The sequence below is a fragment of the Berghia stephanieae genome, chromosome 3 (assembly GCF_034508935.2).
Source record: "Berghia stephanieae isolate SIO BIC M18660-M18661 chromosome 3, UCSD_Bste_1.3, whole genome shotgun sequence".
Taxonomy (NCBI): Eukaryota; Metazoa; Mollusca; class Gastropoda; order Nudibranchia; family Aeolidiidae; genus Berghia; species Berghia stephanieae.
In genome coordinates, this window is record NC_088362.1 from 59,738,123 (window position 1) to 59,760,608 (window position 22,486).

The 22,486-nt window shown below is 35.3% G+C and overlaps 1 protein-coding gene across 2 annotated transcripts; it reads right to left on the bottom strand.

The window, feature by feature from the left end:
• Window positions 1-1,321: 1,321 nt before the first annotated feature.
• Window positions 1,322-16,374, bottom strand: LOC144969606 (uncharacterized). 2 transcript variants are annotated; one of them, XM_078908745.1, is made up of 4 exons: window positions 16,260-16,374; window positions 13,353-13,448; window positions 3,571-3,738; window positions 1,322-2,879 (listed from the first exon to the last, which is right to left on the bottom strand). In XM_078908745.1, exons 1-4 carry the CDS (start codon window positions 16,321-16,323, stop codon window positions 2,698-2,700), a joined length of 510 nt encoding a protein of 169 aa, XP_078764871.1. In that variant the 5' UTR covers window positions 16,324-16,374; the 3' UTR covers window positions 1,322-2,697. The 2 variants fall into 2 exon arrangements, with proteins under 2 accessions (XP_078764871.1, XP_078764872.1); XM_078908746.1 differs by lacking the exon at window positions 3,571-3,738.
• Window positions 16,375-22,486: the final 6,112 nt, after the last annotated feature.

Consider the following 22,486-nt stretch of genomic DNA (forward strand, 5'->3'; position numbering starts at 1 on the left):
GTATTATCCACTTGGTCACCAACCTATTGCTGTTTAACATAAGATACGTGCCTTTTTTCCTTAGTAGAAATGTTTTATCATAAGGTTTCAGTTTTCGTGCGGCAACTTGGTCTAGTGGCATGACACTCGCTTTCAGATCGGAAGGTCCTGGGTTCGAGCCTCGCTCGGCGCATAGTTTAGTTCTTGGAAAAGGCTCTTTACTCACATTCTCTCAGCGTACCCAGGTGTAAAATGAGTGCCTGGCTGTTGACAGCTAGTTCTCAAGATGAGGGTCATTTAAATCGATCAATATTTGAACGACGAGTTTTCTGGCCAAATGTTTAAATATGGGTTTTTCCAGAGTACGACAGTATAGACACGTACGATAAAAGAAAATCCTTGACAAGTTCTCTTTTATGTTTTGCTTGCTTTAATATTTTAAATCAATTATTTCAGGAAGGGGGTTACTAAATCTTGATGGCTACGAAGTCCCAGGTTTTAAAGTTTTTTGCCAAGATGAGGTAATTATTATAACCGATCGATATTTGAAGGATGAGTTTTCTGGTATAGATTTTAAATGTGTCGTGTTTTTTTTCCTCACAGTACAACTAAATAGTAATGAGAAATTTTAGGATATCGATGGTAGACAGATCAAACCTCTGAAGTTCTGATTTCACGATATGAAGATCAAACCTCTGAAGTCCTGACTTTCTCGATATGCAGATCAAACCTCTGAAGTCCTGACTTTCACGATTGACAGATCAAACATCTGAAGTTCTGACTTTCTTGATCTGTAGATCAAACCTCTGAAGTCCTGACATTTACAATCGGCGAGACTTCCGAGATTTGATCCGCCGACTATCGATGTAAAGAAAAGTCAGATTAGAACATAGTACCACGTCAAAGACCTCAAAAGGTACCGGGTTCGACTACCAGCCTCGTTATGTGGCCATGAGCAAGTCACTTCGCCCTATCTCACATTGCCGCGCTGCACTGCGGCTGATGCCTGGGTTATTCCAGACTTCCTATGGAATAGACGCTAAAGACAAATTTCTCCCTGGGGATGAATAAAGGGAATTTTATTATTTTATTCATTTATTTATACTTGGTATTCGATTGATACTACACCCTCCGCCTGGCTGAGAGAGAGAGAGAGAGAGAGAGAGAGAGAGAGAGAGAGAGAGAGAGAGGGGGGGGAGCCACTGTGCCAATAGTGTTCAGTTGGATAAATACAGACCTTGTGTCGTTGGATGGACAATGATAAATATTGAAAATAATTCATTATAAATCAAAGAAAACAATAACCGTTTATAAAACAAAAGCAAATACTTGAATGTGGTTGCAGTTGTGATTTATTTTAGAATTCCAAGCACGTTCAAAAAACAAGTTCAAACTGAATCAACATTTGAAGGGTGATAATTTTCTTTTAAAAATTGGCAACGTTATATTTAATAATTATAGTTCTTGAGTCTAGCTCTGTAAAGGGAAATAATAGATACGTCTTTTTCCTTGAATATAATAATGAATAGTCTCCTCTTGATTCTCTATCAACGTTCATTTATTTTCAGGTCTGATAACCTAAATCATTAATTGGCTCATTATTGTAATTTAAATACGCTCAAATCAACCCAAAATATCGTCCATTACAAAAAAAAGTTAAATCAGTTTGTTAGCAGACCTTCAAATATACGCACGTCTAACGTCTGGCTAATCTATATTGGTGAATGCATTAAAAAAAATTATGATCTTCATAAGTAAAATTAAATACATTTAAAATGTTTTGTATTAAAAATAAAATTTGTATTTTGAACCAAGTTTATCTAATAATTCTCAGTGCACTTTATGAAAACATATTTCTATGAAAGGGTAGAAATCTAAAAATTCTCAGCGCACACTTATTGAACACTTTCTATGAACGGGTAAATATCTAAAAATTACCAGAGCACACATATTGAACACATTATTCTATTAAAGGGTAAATATCTAAAAATTCTCAGTGGACACTTATTGAGCATATATTTTATCAAAGTTAGATATCTAAATATTCTCACTCCACACTTATTGAACATATATTTCTATCAAAGTTAGATATCTAAAAATTTTCAATGCACACATATTGAAGCTATACTTCTATAGATTCTGTAGATATTTCTCAAATCTAAATTATGATGCTGGATATTTGCAATAAGAAATAAACACCTCTCATCGACTAACCAACTCCCTGTGTAATGTTTTCTTAAACATGCGTTTTGAAGCTTGAATGTTGATATTATTTTCAAAAAAATGAACACCTGAAACTCATGGAAAAGATCAGGTTAATATTACGTGCAAATATTTGCAGGTCAGATAACCGAAGGCTTTTTTGACATTGTTGAAGTAGACATTGTATTTTTGCGTTGGTTTTAGAGAATTTCCATTACAACTATGGGTCCACAACTCATTAGGTTATAAGACCAGAAATCAAGTACACGTCTGAATACCAAAGAGTTAATACAATTGGTATCATTATTCATATTTGAGAATTTCTCATAATCACTGAAGAGATGGAATGATAATTACCATCTAAACTTAAGAAAGTTCTCTCCCAACTAACTACCTCAATCTCTCCCCTTCCCATATTGCCGTCTACAGACTTGTACGTTTTCACAGGTCTGATAACCCAAACTGTTCTGGTCTCATTGTTGTAATGGAAATACTCTCAAACAAAGACAACATCCATTAGTTTACAATAGTGTATTTAAATTTAGGCGCGTTCACGCAAGCATAATAACGCGTTCTAGTGGTGAAGGTCTTCACTATGCTCATGGGTTGACTTGCAATGAAAAAATCAACTTCATCATAGAATTCTTCTGCCAACTTGGGGCCAACTTTCACCCTATTCAGCATTTGGCCGCGGTTTCCTGGGAGGGGGAGGGGGGATGGGGGAGAGAACAAAAATAACAGTGATTTTATTGTATTAACGTTACTACTGTTCTTCTACTTTGATACAATCTGTGATTTCCAAACGCTATTTCAACAATGAAAATGACGGAATCATATTCTTGATATCGTGACATTGATATGGCGCAATTCTACCAATTAACCTTGCTCAGTGCGCTTCACAATTTTTCTTTATGAGACTTCGTGAATGGGTTTTCTTTGACAAGATGAGTGTCATTTTAATCGATCGATATTTGAAAGGCGAGTTTTCTGGCCAAAATTTCATTTCCATGTTGTTTTCTATGCACAACAGTACGGCAAATCCATCTAAGAAGTCAAGATGTAACTTGATTCAATGGAGTTCTGCCATCAAGTTGAGGTTATCGGTTTATTTATAACAAGTTTTCTATGAAATACAATTAGACTCAGAGGAGGAAACATCATGGTAAATGACAGTGGTGGTGATGGTCGTGGTGATGGTGTTGATGATGATGATGATGATGGTGATGATGATGATGATGATGATGATGATGATGATAATGATGATGATGATGATGATGATGATGATGATGATGATGATGATGATGATGATGATAATAATAATGATGGTGATGATGGTGATGATGATGTCAAAAAACAGGCGACGGCAATACTAAATAATAAGTAGCCTACCGAAACTCTTAACTTCCGTCTCCATTTCTACGGCAACGAGGTCCGGGCTAAAATGCTCGTCCCACTTTAAGATCTTTATTACCGTCCAGCATTTTGATTCGCATGCATCCTTATGTGGCCAAGTGTCTCCATTACGTGTGCAGTTTGTTAGTCGCACACATTTATCGCCTATAAAATAGATAATCGCAATCACTAAACCCAAATGAATAAAACAGTTGTTTTTTTTTAAAAAGAAGACGATACATAGCATCCAACTTTTAAATTTCAACAATTAAGGAAACTTTTTTCAAATATTGAAAAGTGCCGAAATCGAATGAGTAAGGAGGATGAGGTAAGATTTCAATCTCACAAAATACCTGCTGCTAATGTTGACACTGCGAGTCGATGAGGCGACGCGTTGTCTTACAAAAGCAAAACTCCATTTTAAAGCATCCCTTGTTGTTATTCAACCGACGCATGCTCCAGTCATTGACCTTGACATTTTGTTAAGAAGACTAGAAAATACGTTCGGCGTAAAAAGGAATTACCCTTAAATGGTTTATATCACATTTAAAGGAACGACGAGAGACTATCGTCGTAAATGGTGTTCAGCCAGAGCACGTTTTACTAAACTTTGGAGTGCCACAAGGCTCTGATCTTGGCCCTTGTATATATACAGCCCCTTTCTTGTGTGATGTCCGGATTCAATCTGAGTTATCGTTTTTATGTAGATGATAAGCAAATTTATGATTCAATTACCCTTATTAATTTACAATTCTTAATATTTCGAGCTGTTATAATGAGGTTAAATCTTGGATGACTCAAAACATTTAAAATTAAATGATAATAAAATTAAGATTTTAATGTGTGGAAGGCCGAGTATCTTTTAAACAGGCAAATAAATCACCTATTACTCTCGGAAACAGTACAATAGAATTTTCAAATAAAGCAAAAAAATTATGGCGTCTTCATTGATAAAGATCATACCATGACAAGCCACGAAATAACACCATACAATTCGTCATTTAATACAAAAGCATATAGCAGAACTTTTAATTAGTTCCTTTGTGTGGTCCAAATTGGACTATTGTAATTCCCTCTGGGCGAATTTAGCTGAAGAAAAAAATGAGTAAACTTTAGGTTGCTCAAAATGATGCAGCCAGACTCACTGTAGGCAATAATCAAAAATTCCCGTCAGCAACTCTTCTTCTCCGTGAGTTACATTGACTTCCTATGGAGAAAAGTGTTGCCTATTCGATGTGTACCGTTTGTGGCGGGTTGTGTGTTATCTTTGTGGGATCGAGTCCAACCGATAGCTCAATGGTCTGGATTCGAACTAGTATGTGCGCTATGGCTCTCGTTACCAGCTGCGCCACTCAACCTATACTACAAACGGCTCAGGTTTAATCTAGGGGTGATTAAGAATTGCCTTAGGGTCCCTTATAACTTAATTGTATTAATAACAAGTGAGTCAAGACAATAGCAACGCCCAATACAACAATAACAATTCTATACATAAAGTTTAATTGGATTGTAGCAGGAAAAGATAGAGAAAATAAGTGTTTAGTTTGTATCAGGAAGAATGGCTCTAATTGAGTGGAGCTTATCTATTATCTATTTATTTATTTACTTTAATATAATCATATGTGTCGGTATGTGATTCATTTGAAAATGGTATAAGCCCGTTTGGCTTATCTTTATCCAGCCGGCTTGCTTGATTGAGGCAAATGTATCAGCTAGTTCCAGGGTTGGCTCCTGCTTGCATGGTTTTCTGGACTTCACAACAGTGTGTTGTAGTTATGGGCTGACAGGGAGGTTCTGGTGTCGGCGATGACTGACATCAGGGATTGGGTGCCTCAAGGATTGGGTACGGAGTAAAGATGGTTGATAGCCACGGATGGTGACAGCCAAAGACAAGGACGAACCTCCATGGAATAGCACAATTAAAAGATATACACAAACTATAATAGTAATGCTAGATTAAGCATTGAATTCACAGAAATGTCTCGTTCCACTTTGAATGTTAACCAATAATTCATTTTACCTTCAACCGAGAGAAGTTTTACAAGTTTGAAATTGGAGGGATAGCTCTTCTTTCTTGGGATTCTTAGGTTGTGAGTGATTCAATTCAAAGATGAATTTGATTTTGTGAAATAAAGTGACGCTTGGAATCATGGGAATAGCCAATCAGAAGAATGTTCCTGTTTAAGATAGCCAATGATATTCAGATGCTTTTGGTTAAGAACTATAGCGGGAAGGGATAACGTTAAGTGCAATTTTAGCTAGAACGAGACAAGAACCTCAGGGCATATGCACGTTGGAGTCTTGTTTGGAAAATGTAATTAGCAGGAGGTATGGATACAATGGGCAGACAATTTGAACAGGTAAATAAGCCTTAAGCTGAAAGTGAGTGTTCCGTTATACAATGGGAAGGATTCCCACATATTGACCAAATTTTCCGTTAGCAAAATTTAGAGCTTTATTGGAAAAAAGACTGTCCATGTTTTGAGTATTTTAACTAGGGGTGTTAATCTGCCTTGGTAAATATGTATCGTCCATTAAGTTTGAAGTGGTTTTGAATGAGACGCTGACGAATGATAAAGAAATCACACAGTGAAAGAAAATCATTTGTCACACTGTTGTCTACAAATTCTTGAGCACTAACGGTCTCTTCTATATTAAAGATCTTCTAAACATCTATGTCCACAATAGAAACTTGAGGTTAAGCAAAGACCAGTCAATACTTGTCAAACCTAAGACCTTGCATAAAATAGGTGAAAAATCATTTCAATTTTTGCCCCCCCCCTCCCTGCCCATTTTTAAAATTCTCTCCCATCACACGTGAGATGCTCGGATTCGTCGAAACGTTCAAATCTCGCTTACAGTTTTATCTTTTTACGTCAAAAGTTGCAATGTTATTATCATATTTTGTTTTTGTCAAATTGAATTCGTATCAATTTTCTATCAACATTTGTCTTACCGTAATATGTTTTGTTTTATATCACTGTCAAGCGCTTCGAACCTATGGCAACGGGGTAAAGCGATATAAATCCCATTTATAATAATAATGATAATAATAATAATAATAATAATAATAATAATAATAATAATATATTATTATTATTATTATTATTATTATTATTATTATTATTATTATTATTATTATTATTATTATCAGTATTATTAGTATTAGTAAAAAGCCCGCAATTTCGCGGGGAAGAACTATTTTCATTTGATATTGTACTCACCATCATTTAATGAGGGCAGATCGGTAAACAACGTTATCTGTGTAATTTGGTGTATCTTCGGTTGATTTTTCTGTGTGGCCCAACATGAAGTGTAAGCCACTATAGCCTCTCACCCGTGACACAGCAACATACAGTTGTCCGTGTGTGGATATAGGTTGTGGTAAAAAAAAATCCCCACCTTGCTTAATGTCTGCCCCTGAGACTTGTTAGTTGTCATTGCATATGACAATTTTACCGGAAACTGTCTTCTATTTAGAATAAAGGGTAAGCCTGAATAAGTTGTTGTCGTCAGATTGATTCTAGGGATAAAAACTATGTCGCCAGCTCTACTACCTGTAATTATCTTAGCTTCTAATACTTTTGAACCTAATTTAGTTATTAACAAACGGGTGCCATTTAGGGGGCCTGATTTTGGATTTATATTTCTAAGCAACATGCCTGACGTGTTGGCTTTCAAATGTAATGCATGTGGAGGAAGTCCGGGAGGTGTAAGTTTGTTCAAGAATTCAATCGGGTATAAGTTGATGTCGGAGTTCTTTTGAATGGCATCAGCACTGCGGTGAATATGTTCAGAAGATGAGGTCAACCTGGACAGAACGGCTGCATTTATTTTGTCAACATTTTCATGGCTTGTAGTCAAAATTGCTCTCTCTCTCTCTCTCTCTCTCTGATAGATAACGTTCATCCGCAAAGTTCAGATTCAAATCATTGTATACTGCATTTATCAAGTATGCTGGGTCATTTTCAGGAAGGCATAGCGCTGTAGGTAATTTAAAAGAAGACTTTCCTATTTCGCTGAAAACCGGCTCTGTACCCTTTCTGATGCTAAACAGTTATTGTCATCAGTAACCCTCATGTTACTTTTCAGGTGGAAAATGGTGACAAAATTCCAAATAATTGACTTGTTAAGTGTGGCACTTAATATATCGGCTTCACTTCCTTTGTTAACAACAGGTAGAATTTGCAGAAAATCTCCTCCAAGTACAACCACTTTGCCCCCAAAAGGTTTTGAACTGCATGTTATGTCACAAAAGGTCCTGCTCTCTAACTGTTGGTCATGATTCATCTGCGTTTTTCGATTGTATGTAATTTGTCGTTGCTCATTTTGATCCCATACTTGATAGGCAGTTGCGTATGATTCTGTAGGCTCATGCAGTTGAAAATCTTTTAATGATCTATTGTGAATCATAAGAAGCCTGTTAACGTCTTCAAGTGTTTTAGTAACGCAAGCTTCAGCAGTCATACTTTAAACATGAGAATAATCTTCAGCCAGTGGTCTTGAAAAGTATTCCATAAGGAAAAAGGATCTGTGGGGTCAAAATTGTGACAAATAGCTGTCGGAGTTGACTTGGTGAGGCAACAAATGCTGATTTTGTCATGCAGTTTATCCACTCGTCATCGTCCTCCAATAAACCCATAGCAGACGCGGCCTGTCGAAAAGTATGGTGTAATGTTCCTACTTCTGATCTCTTTAGGTCTTCAAATGATTTTGCTCCCCTTACATGCTGCAGCAATAATCTAAGAAAAAAGCGTTTTCCTTGCTGTATGAGCGCTGTACATTCTACCGATTGCCAGGCGGTTTCTCTGTCTCTTTTTCCAAATGCACGTTCTACTATCCCATGTGTAATGTTCCGGCATATCAGTATACAGTAGAGTATTAGCCTCAGGGTTTATTGCATTCTCCTTAAACCATGCTGTTAGTGTGGTGTTTTTCAGTCTCCTTATAGCTTTATCAGCGTGCCCTTCTTTGTAAGTTACAGACTGCTGGTTTTCCAAGTACAAAGCTAAACTTTGAACTGCCGGGTCTTGCATGTCAAATTGGAATAATCTCCTGCAAGATTTCCTTGCTGAAACATAACGTGCATCAACAAATCTCTTAATTTCATCATCTTGCTCCCCTTGGAATTCTGCCATGACTCTATCATGTCCTTTGTATACATACTTATACATGTATTTCACCGCTTTTCTGCTGTTGCACACCTCAAGATTGATATGTGCCATATATCTGCGGAGGAGATACGGGTTATATGGGACAACCCATCTATTGTCAAGGGCAATTCCTCTTTTGAAGATTGATTTTCCATCATTACGTCTCTGATACAGGGGATGTGTGGAGTCATTTGTATGTGTCGTCTCACTGAATGATTTTGGAAATCTCTTGGAACACTTGCCATCTTCCATGCATAGGACTGTTGGGATTGTCCAGGCCACAGGGACCATGTATCCTGTATTTTGAAACTAAATTCTGTAATGTTCTGTTTTGTGAAATTTCTGCACACACCAACCTATCAACATCTTGAGTAGTTATGGGTTTGGCACTGCTATCAAGGATAATCAGGATGTGAGAATGTGGCAGGCCTCTCTTTTGACATTCAATGACCTTCACATATGCTAAGACTTTGCCAAAAAGTTCCTTTTTAACTATCTCTTCCATCAATGCGATTATTTCATTTTAAAGACCCTTGCGACTAAATCTGGTCGGTCTGCAGCTGTCTGTTGTGAATGCAGTTTATTTGTTATCTCTGGCCAACATGGATTACAAGTCACAGTAAGGAATAAGTTTGGTTTAAAATATCTGCAAACGATTGACATTGCATCTTGGTATAATTGGAGCATGTTTCTTGGACCCCCTGTGAATGAAGATAGCAAACCAATTTTGGTCCCTACTGTAGCTCCATGTGCGTCACCATACTGATCTACACAATATTGTTACAGGAGACAAGATTACATTAAAACTATCTCTCTTCATAAGTCGATAAGCATAAAATAATGATGGACTGACCTGACCGGTTCGCTTTCTGTTGAATTAATGTTGGGCACCCAACCTTCTTCTCCTTTTGGAAAAGAGAGCACATAATGATAATGCAACGGATCAAAGTGAGGATGTGTTTCACTGATACGCATAATTGACTGTTGATTTGGATGGTCATCAGATTTGGGGTACAATACAATATCCCTCTGGTTACTACAGTTGATATGGTTATTTGGGAGTAAAACAGCAACTTCTGAAGCAGTCGGTATATTATGTCTAAGGGGATCTTTTGAATGCATCTGCTCGCAGCACCATTCTAATATCATTCCCTTGATCTCCAGCATCTTCAATAGCTGCAGCGGCATGCTTATATAATTCAACTAAGGGACTAACAGTAGCCATGATAGTAGATATAGTTGTCAAAATATCAGTATTAAGACTTCTATTCCAAAAAAGCCTATTTTGAAATTCGTGTCCAGTGTCATAAATGTAAAGTTTGGCAAATTTTGGTCTATCATTTTCACTGTTGGGTTGAATATGACCTATTCTATGGTAGACGGTACCACTAACTCGGAAACAGTATGTCCCAGGAGGCAAGAAATCTTCGTGTACACCCCAGGAGGCGAATGCAAACATAGAATTGTAAGCACGGATGTGTTCTCGAAAATTCTTAGAATTTGTGTCGTTACCCGTGTAAAGACTCCTTATATTATCAGGAAGGGGTTGTAAAGTTGCCAGTGATACTTCGCCGTTGGCACAGCATAGCGAGGTGGATTCACCGTGTCATAGTTTTGCTGAAGAAAAACGACAAACTTTGTTCATGCGTCCTGTGTTGTTTGGTGGGATAAGAGGTATTGTAGTTTTATCCTGTTCTTGATCTGCAGCTGATGTAATTTCCACTGTTTGAGCTACATTTTGTTGAGGAGCAGTTTCTGTGTTATTATTATTATTATTATTATTATTATTATTATTATTATTATTATTATTATTATTATTATTATTATTATTATTATTATTATTATTATCATTAGTAGTAGTAGTAGTAGTAGTAGTAAGTAGTAGTAGTAGTAGTAGTAGTATAGTAGTAGTAGTAGTAGTAGTAGTAGTAGTAGTAGTAGTAGTAGTAGTAGTAGTAGTAGTAGTAGTAGTAGTAGTAGTAGTAGTTGTTGTTGTTGTAGTAGTAGTAGTAGTAGTAGTAGTAGTAGTAGTAGTAGTAGTAGTAGTAGATCTAGTTCTGGTTTCAGTTTGAAGTGGAGATAAGACATGAGTTTCTTCCTCTTGACTTGTAATGTGAACTACTTCTACGTCAATACTATGTGGTTCTTCAGCTTGGCCTGAATCATTTTCTTGATTAGCTTGATTACGATTAGATACATATTTTAATCGATGTGCTTGTCGTCGCTGTCATACTTTATTCGGCATAATTTTAGTTTATCAGTAAGTAGATATCTATATCAATACGTCCCAAGTCTTTACCACGCTTACTTGGGAGGCCTTCCGAAAGCCCCTACAAAGGGAAACAACTTTAATAATATATGCCCTCAACTAACCCCAAGAAAAAATTAAACCTAGTACCCTTAATAAACCCTAATAGGAAAAACAGACACCCTAGCACCTTTACTAAGACTTATGACTAACCCTAATAGAAAAAAATCCTCCGATCTCGAGCTTACCTAATAGAAATAAAAACCTCGGACTACTTTGCACTACCTTTCAATACTTAACAAATCAAAATGGCGGCCGAAAATTTAAAAAATCGTCAAATTTGGAAAATTAAAACTTTCACAAATCTTTCAAGGTTTGTTCTAGAGTTTATAGAATACTTCTATATGATGACAAATTGAATAAATAAACGCATGACAAAAGATCAACGGTGAAAATACAAATTGAAAGAATACTGGGAATGTAGGAGCTTTCGGAATGTCTCCCTTTTACTTAACTTATGGAAAAACAAACACCTACCACCTTTACTAAGACTTTTGACTAACCCTAATAGAAAAAAACACTCTCGGACTGCTTTGCACTACCTTCCAATACTTCACAACTCAAGATGGCGGCTGAAAATCAAAACAATGGTCAAAATCCATCTTTTGGTTGTTCTTCCTGTCGTAAAAACGCCAAACTGACAACCTTTTAAAGTGACGAAATTGGTTGTTTTTGAGAGCGTTAGTGTCGTCGGTACGTATTTTATGAGATCTGTCTGACTCAACAAACTTTCAAACTGACTTTAAATTATAAAAGGAAATCAAGTTATCTGTTTATCTATCTGTAAAAACACATTTCTAATTTTCAAGTCTTTCAGTAGAGTTGTGCCCCGTATAATTTTTTTTATTGACTCAAATAAGCACATTGTTCTCCACAATGCTATATTTTTTTAAAGAAAGGATTATTATTATTATTATTATTATTATTATTATTATTATTATTATTATTAATTATTATTTATTATTATTATTATTATTTATTATTATATTATTATTATTATTTAAGGCATTGCACTGTGATCCGGATGACCCGGGTTCGAGCCCCACTTCAGGCACTTTCTTTTTTTTCCTTGAGCAAGATTGTTAACCCCCAATTTGCATACTTGGACAACATGGGTGATTCCTGTTGACATCAAAAATCTTGTTTGATTAGTTATCTATATTCCTTCGTGGAATGCCTAGGCGACGATATCTTATGATATCGTGGCGCAAAAGGCATAATTTTTAAAATAATAATAATAATAATAATAATAATAATAATAATAATAATAATAATAATAATAATAATAATAATAATATTATTATTATTATTATTATTATTATTATTATATTATTATTATTATTATTATTATTATTATTATTATTATATTATTATTATTTATTATTATTATTATTATTATTATTATTATTATTATTATTATTATTATTTATTATATTATTATTATTATTATTTTTATTATTATTATTATTATTATTATTATTATTATTATTATTATTATATATATTATTATTATTATTATTATTATTATTATTATTATTATTATTATTATTATTATTATTATTATTATTATTATTATTATTATTATTATATTATTATTTATTATTATTATTATTATTATTATTATTATATTATTATTATTATTATTATTATTATGATTCAAGAGGTGCTTTGATAGTGAGTCGTGTTCCCCGTTCATTGATTTGTTCTTTGGAAGATAGTCAGGCCTAAAGATGCTTTCCATGTGCCAATGCTATCCTATGAGAAATCGACAACCCTCAAAAATAAATTTCATGTGAATTGAAGTATTCCTTCGCAGTTAAGGCCATTCATATTTGATCAACTCTTTTACTTTCACTTATTTACACGTTTTACTATTCTCGATTCTCAATCTGTTTAATCAGAACCTTTTTTTTTCTGGAATACCACTAGGAACTGCATTTATTTCCGTGAGATGCACGTCGCTGGTTGTTTCCTTTTTTTTCATAGACGATTCTGTGGTCAGGAGAATATTTAATATTTAAAATTCTAGGAAAATTTAATCTACCCCCCCCCCCCTTGAGCGACCAGTACAAACATAATCATCATGTTCACCGCCATCACTACCACTACCACCACCATTATCACCAACACCAACACCACACCACCATCATCCTCCTCATAATCATCATCATCATCATCATCATCATCATCATCATCATCATCATCATCATCATCATCATCATCATCATCCTCATCCTCATCATCATCATCATCATTATCATCATCATCATCACCATCAACAACAACAATAACATTACATGTATGAATGAATAACTCACGGGGGTCCAAAGCGTGTGTACATAAACCAGGTATTTCGTCTCCAAGACATCCACTCCAGACTCTAGTCTCATCATATGGACATGCTGGAAACGGAACTGGTCAATAGGAAGTCAATAAAATGCAATAAAGAGTAAGGTATTTATAGTCAGATTTTTTATTAGTGGCTCGTGTTTTTCTTCTTTATCTAAGCTGTCCTTCAAAGCACAGCTGCAAAAAATTGAATGAACTGTGAATCAATTTTCCTTAATTAAAAAGTGAATTAAAAAACAACAGGAAAGTATTTCGCTTAATACAGCTATATTAAAATCGATAACATATGGAACTCATGGAAGATTTACATTATCAAAATTAGAATTTTCTGCTCATCAATTTTGAAGGAATTCGTTAAAATAGAATGACCAGTTAAGTGAAACAAACGATATTCATACAGTATCTGAATATGAAGAAATGAATGGCAATCATTAACTATCAGACATCTACATTTTGTAACTATCAATACACATTACATGAATACAAACGAAAGTGAACATGGCCCGCTTCCAACATTATTTTGATTCCTCCATTCTGAGAAATAGCTTGTGTTTATGCCAAAGAGGATTACATAAATTCAGTACACATAGACTGGTCAAAGTAGAAATTCATCAATTTATGATACTGTGTTTACACACATGTGTACACGTGTTCAACAATAACAACAACTACAGAAACAACAACAACAACCAAAAAATACTGGACACATCAATCATCACATTCTGATGACGAGGATGATGAAAAGGAGAAATAGAACGCCTACGGAAAGATTCCGAGCATCACTCTATCCAATGAAATGTAATTTTCCTCATTGTTTGCGAAGGTTGGAACATACCTTTCCCCCAGTTTTCCATTGTTCTATTATCATTTATTGCTTCGTTGGTGAGAGTAAATTTGCTTTTCCTCCTCTTAATATTTCCCTCTACGTAGGTCTAATACCTCGATTGGATTGCGCTCACAGTGATATGGGAGAAGTCGCGCAACCTCGTGTCAAAACTCCCTGATTAGACACTCCGCTTTGAAAACTATCTCTAGTTAATTTCATTTTTTTACTAAGGAGTATATAGTAGGCCCTTTGAGAAATGGTTAGAATATGTAGTGCTGTCTGTTTGAAACCATGAAATTATGTCAGATTTTACATTTGCCAAAGTTGGAGCCTTGAAGTGACCATGGGCCACCCAATGGTAGCGTTGTCCAATACACTACAGCTGGATGCCTCAATGGAAGGCAGTAAACGGTATTTAGCCAGTCTTCAAACACTTTTGCATTGACCCCAGAGAATATGGCATCCTTTTAAATCCAGTATCTTCACCACCTCCAAGAATAAGAATGATCCTCAGTCCAGAACCCATGAACCTTTTTCTACCCGAATTATCAGACGTCCATTCCTTTGCCAGATGTATTTTTACGTTCATCCAGCTCCATACATCTTTGGATGATATCAAAGTTGGTGTTGGATCCTTTTCCTACCACGCCGTTCCAGAATGGTGATCTCTCTGTCTTATTTCTAGAACCATCTTCTCATGGTTGGTTGTGAAATTCAAATGCCATAGCTGTCCTATTTAATGCTTTATCGATAGATACAAGAAAACTTCTTTTCACAGCTTTACGAGAGTGGAACAGATTGAGATTTCGTATTGTATCGTAACGCATCGTTTAAGAGCCTACTATGTTTTAAATACAATTAAATGCTCCGTGAAATGTTCGGGCATAGATAAAAATGTTCAAAGTGATATAAACAGCATTCATTGTTAAGTTGACAGTATTGAGTAAACAATCACTATTTCAAATGATTTAAAGCTAGAGATGACTCATCAGTCTTTGGTAATTGCGACACAATGTAGAAAAATGCCATACATAACAAATTCAAAATTCAATCCAACTACATAAGTTGTAAGTTTTCATTCGGAAACAAATATCGCGTGAACTCATAATTACTAGTCGGAACTAAAGTGTCAATTCATCTCATACTTTCTGTTGCGTAACTTATTTACTATATATATATATATATATATATATATATATATATATATATATATATATATATATATATTATATCAGTGGAAAATCTCTAATTTTATGACAGCGGTTTTAGAGTATTTTTATAGGTCTTTAAGAAGAAAACTTTTTTGATAGGCATCAAACGGTCTACAATCTATATTCAGTTAAGATGAATTGATTCAGAGGTTGACAAAAATGTTTACAACTTTTGATAGAGGGACAGCTGAGAAAAACGCTGAAAAACACGCGCCATTAATTTTAAAAATCTGACAATAGTTGGGATGACGCATTTTTATGTGCCCAAATAAAATATTGTTACGAATTTGAATGTTGTGTTCTTAAATAGAGAATAAAACATTATAATAGTATCACGGGGTGTTCATTAGAGTATTAATAATAACACTAAATGCATATCCGGTCCGAGAAAAAAAAACAGGAAAAAGTAGAAATCAGAGTCATCCAAAATTTTACAAGCAACAAGAACAAAGTCTTAAGTTAGTAATAGTAGTATTAGTAGTAGTACTAGTCGTAGTAGTAGTAGTAGTAGTAGTAGTAGTAGTAGTAGTAGTAGTAGTAGTAGTAGTAGTAGTAGTAGTAGTATAGTAGTAGTAGTAGTAGTAGTAGTAGTAGTAGTAGTAGTAGTAGTATAAGTAGTAGAAGTAGAGTAGAGAATAAAGAGAGAAGAGAGAGAGAGAGAGAGAGAGAGAGAGAGGGAGAGGGAGAGGGAGAGAGAGAAAGAGAGAAAGAGAGAGAGAGAGAGAGAGAGAGAGAGATCATTAATTGTTAGTTTATTATCCTCTAATGTGTTGGAGGTTTATGTATTTTTCCTACCCATGAAAAAAAAATATTATAGGATGCATAAAATATAAACTTACGCCATACTTGCCTTTTATGCATTCGGCTCCTTAACGATTCTACGTTTACAGTCGCCACAACCATAGAGCTGAGACAAAGGAGCACCGCAGCAAGATGTAACACGTTCTTGGTCGAATTGTCCATTTTATCCTTGATAGTATGTGTGATGATAAATTGGAACATATTATTATTCTTCATAGTGTCTGTGTTTTTAAATGGGAACATGTTATTATTCTTTACAGTGTATGTGATATTAAATTGGAAGATGATATTATTATTTATAGTACATGTGATGATAAGTTGGAACATGCCATTATTCTTTGTAGTATCTGTGATGATAAATTGGAACATGTTAAAATGGACCATGTTATTATTTTTTCTATGAATTGTGATGTTAAATTGGAACATATCATTATTCTGTATAGTATCTGTGATGTTAAATAAAACATGTTATTTTTCTTTCAAGTTTTCCATTATGACCAAATTATACTGTCAAGCTATAACTACACACATTTTCCCATTTTCACCATATAATTTTGACACGTTATAACTACAAACAGTTTCCAATCTATAGCGATATACAGTTTCCATTTTACAACCACGCATAGTTTCCTTGCTAAATCTACACATAGTTTCCATGTTATAACTACACACACTTTCATTGCTATAACTACACACCGTTTCCATGTTATAATTACACACAGTTTCCGTGCTATAACTACACACAGTATCCATGCTATAACTACACACAGTTTCCATGCTATAACCCCACATAGTTTCCCTGCTATAACTACACACCGTTTCCATCTTATAATTGCACACAGTTTCCATGCTATAACTACACACAGTGTTCATGCTATTAATACACACAGTGTCCATGCTATATCAACACACAGTTTCCGTGCTATAACTACGCACAGTATCCATGCTAAAACTACACAAAGTTTCCATGTTGTAACTACACACAGTTTCCATGCTATAACTACACACAGTGTTCATGCTATAACTACACACAGTACCCATGCTCTAACTACACACAGTGTTCATGCTATAACTACACATAGTTTCCATGCTATAACTATACGTAGTTTCCATGCTAGAACTGCACACAGTTTCCATGTTATAACTACACACAGTTTCCATTATATAAATACACACAGTTTCCCATTTTAATCATATTATCCTGTCAAGCTATAAATAAACACATCTCAGAGCGGAACTCAATCCCTGGAGCTACCGGTATTGTGAAAAAATATATCAAATAATTGTTAACATCACGTTGGGGATATCTGAAGCTTTTATAACATTATTTGATTTGGATCCAACGACTGTCTATCGTGTATTTTGAATGTCTTTTTTTTTAATAACACGACTGCCTACCGTGTATTTTGAATGTCTTTATTTGATTTGAATACCACGACTGTCTACCGTGTATTTTGAATGTCTTTATTTTATTTGAATACCACGACTGTCTATCGTGTATTTTGGATGTCTTTATTTTATTTGAATACCAAGCCTGTTTATCTTGTATTTCGAATGTATTTATTTGATTTGAATACCACGACTGTCTATCGTGTATTTTGAATGTCTTTTTTGATTTTAATAATACGACTGTCTACCGTATATTTTAAATGACTTTATTTGATTTGAATATAATGAATGCCAACGTGTATTTTGAATGTCTTTGTTTGATTTGAATACCACGACTCTCTATCGTGTATTTTGAATGTCTTTATTTGATGTGAATACAATGAATGTCACCGTGTATTTTTAATTTCTTTATTTGATTTGAATACCACGATTGTCTATCTTGTATTTTGAATGTATTTATTTGATTTGTATACCACGACTGTCTACCGTCTGGCTATGTGGTCTTGTCCTTTAGACCGGAAGACTCAGAATTCGAGTTCTTCGCTGAGCGGCGCAGAGTTGAGTCCTTGGAAACGGGTACTTACTCACATTCTCTCAACGTGTAAAATAAGTACCAGGCCATTATCAGCATAATCTCTGTCAGAATCAATTTGTAGTATCGCCTGTTCAGGTGTCATATTGCATCCTACATAACAAGAAATGAAGTAAGTACAGAAATGCCTGAGGAGGGTGATGGGAGGGGTCGATTGTAGAGCGCGCCTTCTCGTGGCCAGGCAGAGGTGCCGTGAGTTCGACTACCCATCGCAGAAAACGTTTTATGCTCTATTTTCCACTGTCACCATTCTATACACTTCATTTCTAATTGTTGTCAAAATAAATGCTTGCTCCAATCACGTTTCTGAAATAAAATTCACATATAGGAGCTTTTGCACTATCACAATCGTCTCTGTGTGTGTTTATTTTGTGTTTAGAATAGAGTTCGTAGCTAAACTGCTAGCTCGCACAGACAACAGACTAATGCCTAATCATCAACTGCCTTTAAGTCTAAGAATTGTCTAGTTATCCTACTGTTATCGATATAGGAATCACGACAACGAAGCAAATGTAATCCTGTTTTATACCGGGATAATGACAAAAAATGTCTAACATCAACTGGTAAGATCTGATCCTTTCAAAGCTCTGGAAGAAAACATCAGAGCAGTGGGATAATAATGCATTCTGAAATTCATTATTTTGTTAATCGATGGCAATTTATCCATCAATCACTTGATAAATATTTATTGAAAACATGGCATCACGGAAACAGGTATGAGGCAATGGGTAATAACAAGAAATGAAGTGAATAGTGCGGTTATATGTGTGGTATGACACTCGCTTTCGGATCGGAAGGTCTTGGGTTCGAGCCTCGTTTGACGCATAGTAGAGTCCTTAGAAAAGGCTCTTTACTCACACTCTCTCACCGTACTCAGGTGTAAAATGAGTACCTGGCACATAACAACGTAGTCTCTGTTCGAAAAAAATTGTAATATCGCCTAACAGGCGTCATGTCACGTCCTACTTGTTAAGTGTTGCTGTTGACCAGTGACCGCATGTAAAGCGCTTTGATCATGTTTAGTCTTCATTGTGCTTTATAAAAGGTCAAAGCTCATTTTGAGTTGAAAAGTACTAGAAGAAAATAGAGAATAATAACTTCCCGGCGATGGTGGCTCGAACCCACGTCCTTACTGGTAGAACTCGCCTGGCCGAGAAGATGGCTTCGACTGAACAGCTAGGGGTATCAACATATCAATCCCAATATTGTTAAAAACTGATTTCGGGGCAACATTGTGCACTTCGGTAGGCAGATTATACAAATAATTCCACTCGACTTAGGAGTGAACGAGTTTGAGTAACGAATATTGTTAGACTTCTGATGAATATTTTTAAAAAGTCGTCGAACTGATAAAATGAATTGAACTTTAAGGAAATTTGATCGTTAAGCTTACCTGGAAATGTCTTAGGCACAAGGGTGTCCTTTCTATGTCCTAATGAGAAAGCAGAGTTCTACTTGTTGAAGTTCTTTGAAAGATCTTCTTTGAACAAGCTGGGAATGATCTTAGCCTATTACATCGAGTCATATTTATACATGTATTAAAAACAATTCCATAATCCAATTATTTTTTTATATTTGTTTATTCAAACATGAAATGCCACACCTGTGTGTGTGTGTGTGTGTGTGTGTGTGTGTGTTTGTATGTATTGTATGTGTGCAAACAGAGAAGGAGAGTAAGATAGACAGAAAAAGAGTGAAATATTGCCACAATCGTGCTCACCATCATCCTTAATCTTCATCATCATCATCATCGTCATCATCATCATCATCATCATCATTATCATCATCATCAACAACAACAGCAACAGCAGCTGCAGCATTGTCATCATCATCATCATCATCATCATCATCATCATCATCATCATCATCATCATCATCATCATCATCATCATTATCATCATCATCATCAGCATCATCATTATCGTAATCATCATCATCATCGTCGTTATCGTCATCATCATCATCATCATCATCATCATCATCATCATCATCATCATCATCATCATCATCATCATCATCATCGTCATCATCATCATCATCATCTTCATCATCATCATCATCATCATCATCATCATCATCATCATCATCATCATCATCATTATCATCATCATCATCAGCAGCAGCAGCAGCATCAGCATCGTCATCATTATCCTCTGTCTACTATCTAAACCAACACAACAACAACCACCAGCACCACGACCACCACCACCGCAACAACAACAACCACTTGTTTGTTTTTTTAATTCAATCAATTACTGGAATTGTCGTGTTTTAAATACTTGAATGCACTGTGAAGGAACGACATTTAAATCATTTTTAAATAGAAGGTTCAATTATTTCACATATTCAATTCCATTGTGTAAACATAATTATTTTTTCATTTCTTTAATGTATTTGAGGAAATTACTTAATTTAATTTATTCTTAAATAAAATGGCTTATCTATTTGACAAGTCATATTTCATTGTGAAGACATAACACTAGTTTGTTTTTAATTCATTGACTGTATTTGAGGAAACGAGATTTGATTTATTCGAAGATTCAAATTCTTATTTAGTTGATAAGTCTTAATTCATTTGTGCAGATAAAAAAATGTGGATTTTTCCCTAAATACTTGAATGAGTTTGGGGAGATTGCATTTAATTCATTTTAAAATAAACTGCTTATTTATTTGACAATTCCTATTTCATTGTCTAGGCTCGTGCTATTATGTGGTCTAGTTGTATGACACTCGCTTTCGGGTCGGAAGGTCCTGGGTTAGAGCCCCGCTTTGAGCTGCGCATAGTGGAGTCATTGGAAAAGGCTCTTTACTCTCATTCTCTCACCACACTCAGGTGTGAAATGAGTACCTGGCAGTCTCTGTCGAAAATAAATTGTAATATCGCCTAACAGGCCTCGTGTCTCGTCCTACGTTTTCAGCGTTTCTGTTGGCCATTGACCCTTGGTAAAGCGCTTTGAGCAAGATTAGTGTGTATTGATCTATAAAACTCTCAAGTCATTCTTTCACTAGACCCAGCTACCCAAACCCAATGGGGAGGGGGGGGGGGGAGAAAAAAATCTCGAATCCACCCGGAATCGATCTAGGTCCCTTTGCAAGTGGAGCGAGTGATCTACAGACTGAGCTATCGGGACTCACGGTTGAACAAAATGAAAAAAAAAAACCCTCAAATTATAACATCCCTTTTCTACCCACCCCACCCCCACCCTACTACTACTACTTCTACTACTACTACTACTACTACTACTACTACTACTACTACTACTACTACTACTACTACTACTACTACTACTACTACTACTACTACTACTACTACTACTACTACTACTACTACTACTACTACTACTACTACTACTACTACTACTACTACAAACTACTACTACTACTACTACTACTACTAACTAATAATAATAATAATAATAATAATAATAATATAATAATAATAATAATAATAATAATAATAATAATAATAATAATAAAAAAGAAGAAGAAGAAGAAGAAGAAGAAGAAGAAGAAGAAGAAGAAGAAGAAGAAGAAGAAGAAGAAGAAGAAGAAGAAGAAGAAGAAGAAGAAGAAATCGGCTTTAAGCCAGAATTGTTTAGAAGCTAAATAATATACGATTTGGCTTTAGTTCATATGATGATTTCTTGGGGAGGGTGAGAATAATTTCTATACGTACGAAAAGCTACAAATTTATATATCTGATTATTTCAAATTGAAATTTTCTTATCAGCATCTGGTTCAAACCGACATAAAACCAGTTGGGAGCCGTTGGTCAAATTTGGCCATGACTCCGAATTTATTTAATTCTATTCTAAAGCAGATTACGCCCTACTCTCTAACGCCGCTTACGAGTGACGCCTAATCCTGAAGTTCGCCAAAAACACACTCAGAATTTTCGGCATTGTATGTAGACGTGGAGCAATGGCTGATAGTGTTCTGAAAGGCAGATGAGATGTTAATGGCGTAGTTGCAAACGACATCGATGGCCAGGTTTGAGACTCCTATGCGATCGTTGGGCTTTGTCATTGGCGGACATTCTGAATCTGATGATGGGGTCTTCTTGAGAAACGAGGATCCTATATTCAATTGACTAAAGGCATCATCAAGAACCGATTTTCGTAGAAGACATTTGTTATCATTACACGTTTCACCATTCTCATCTTTGTTTGATATCTGTTTAATCTTGATAGATCCATTTTATCATTAGAATTAATAGATGAAACTGGTGGAGGTTTGATCATCAATAATATTTGGTTTGGACAACTGCGTTTATTAGTTGAAACT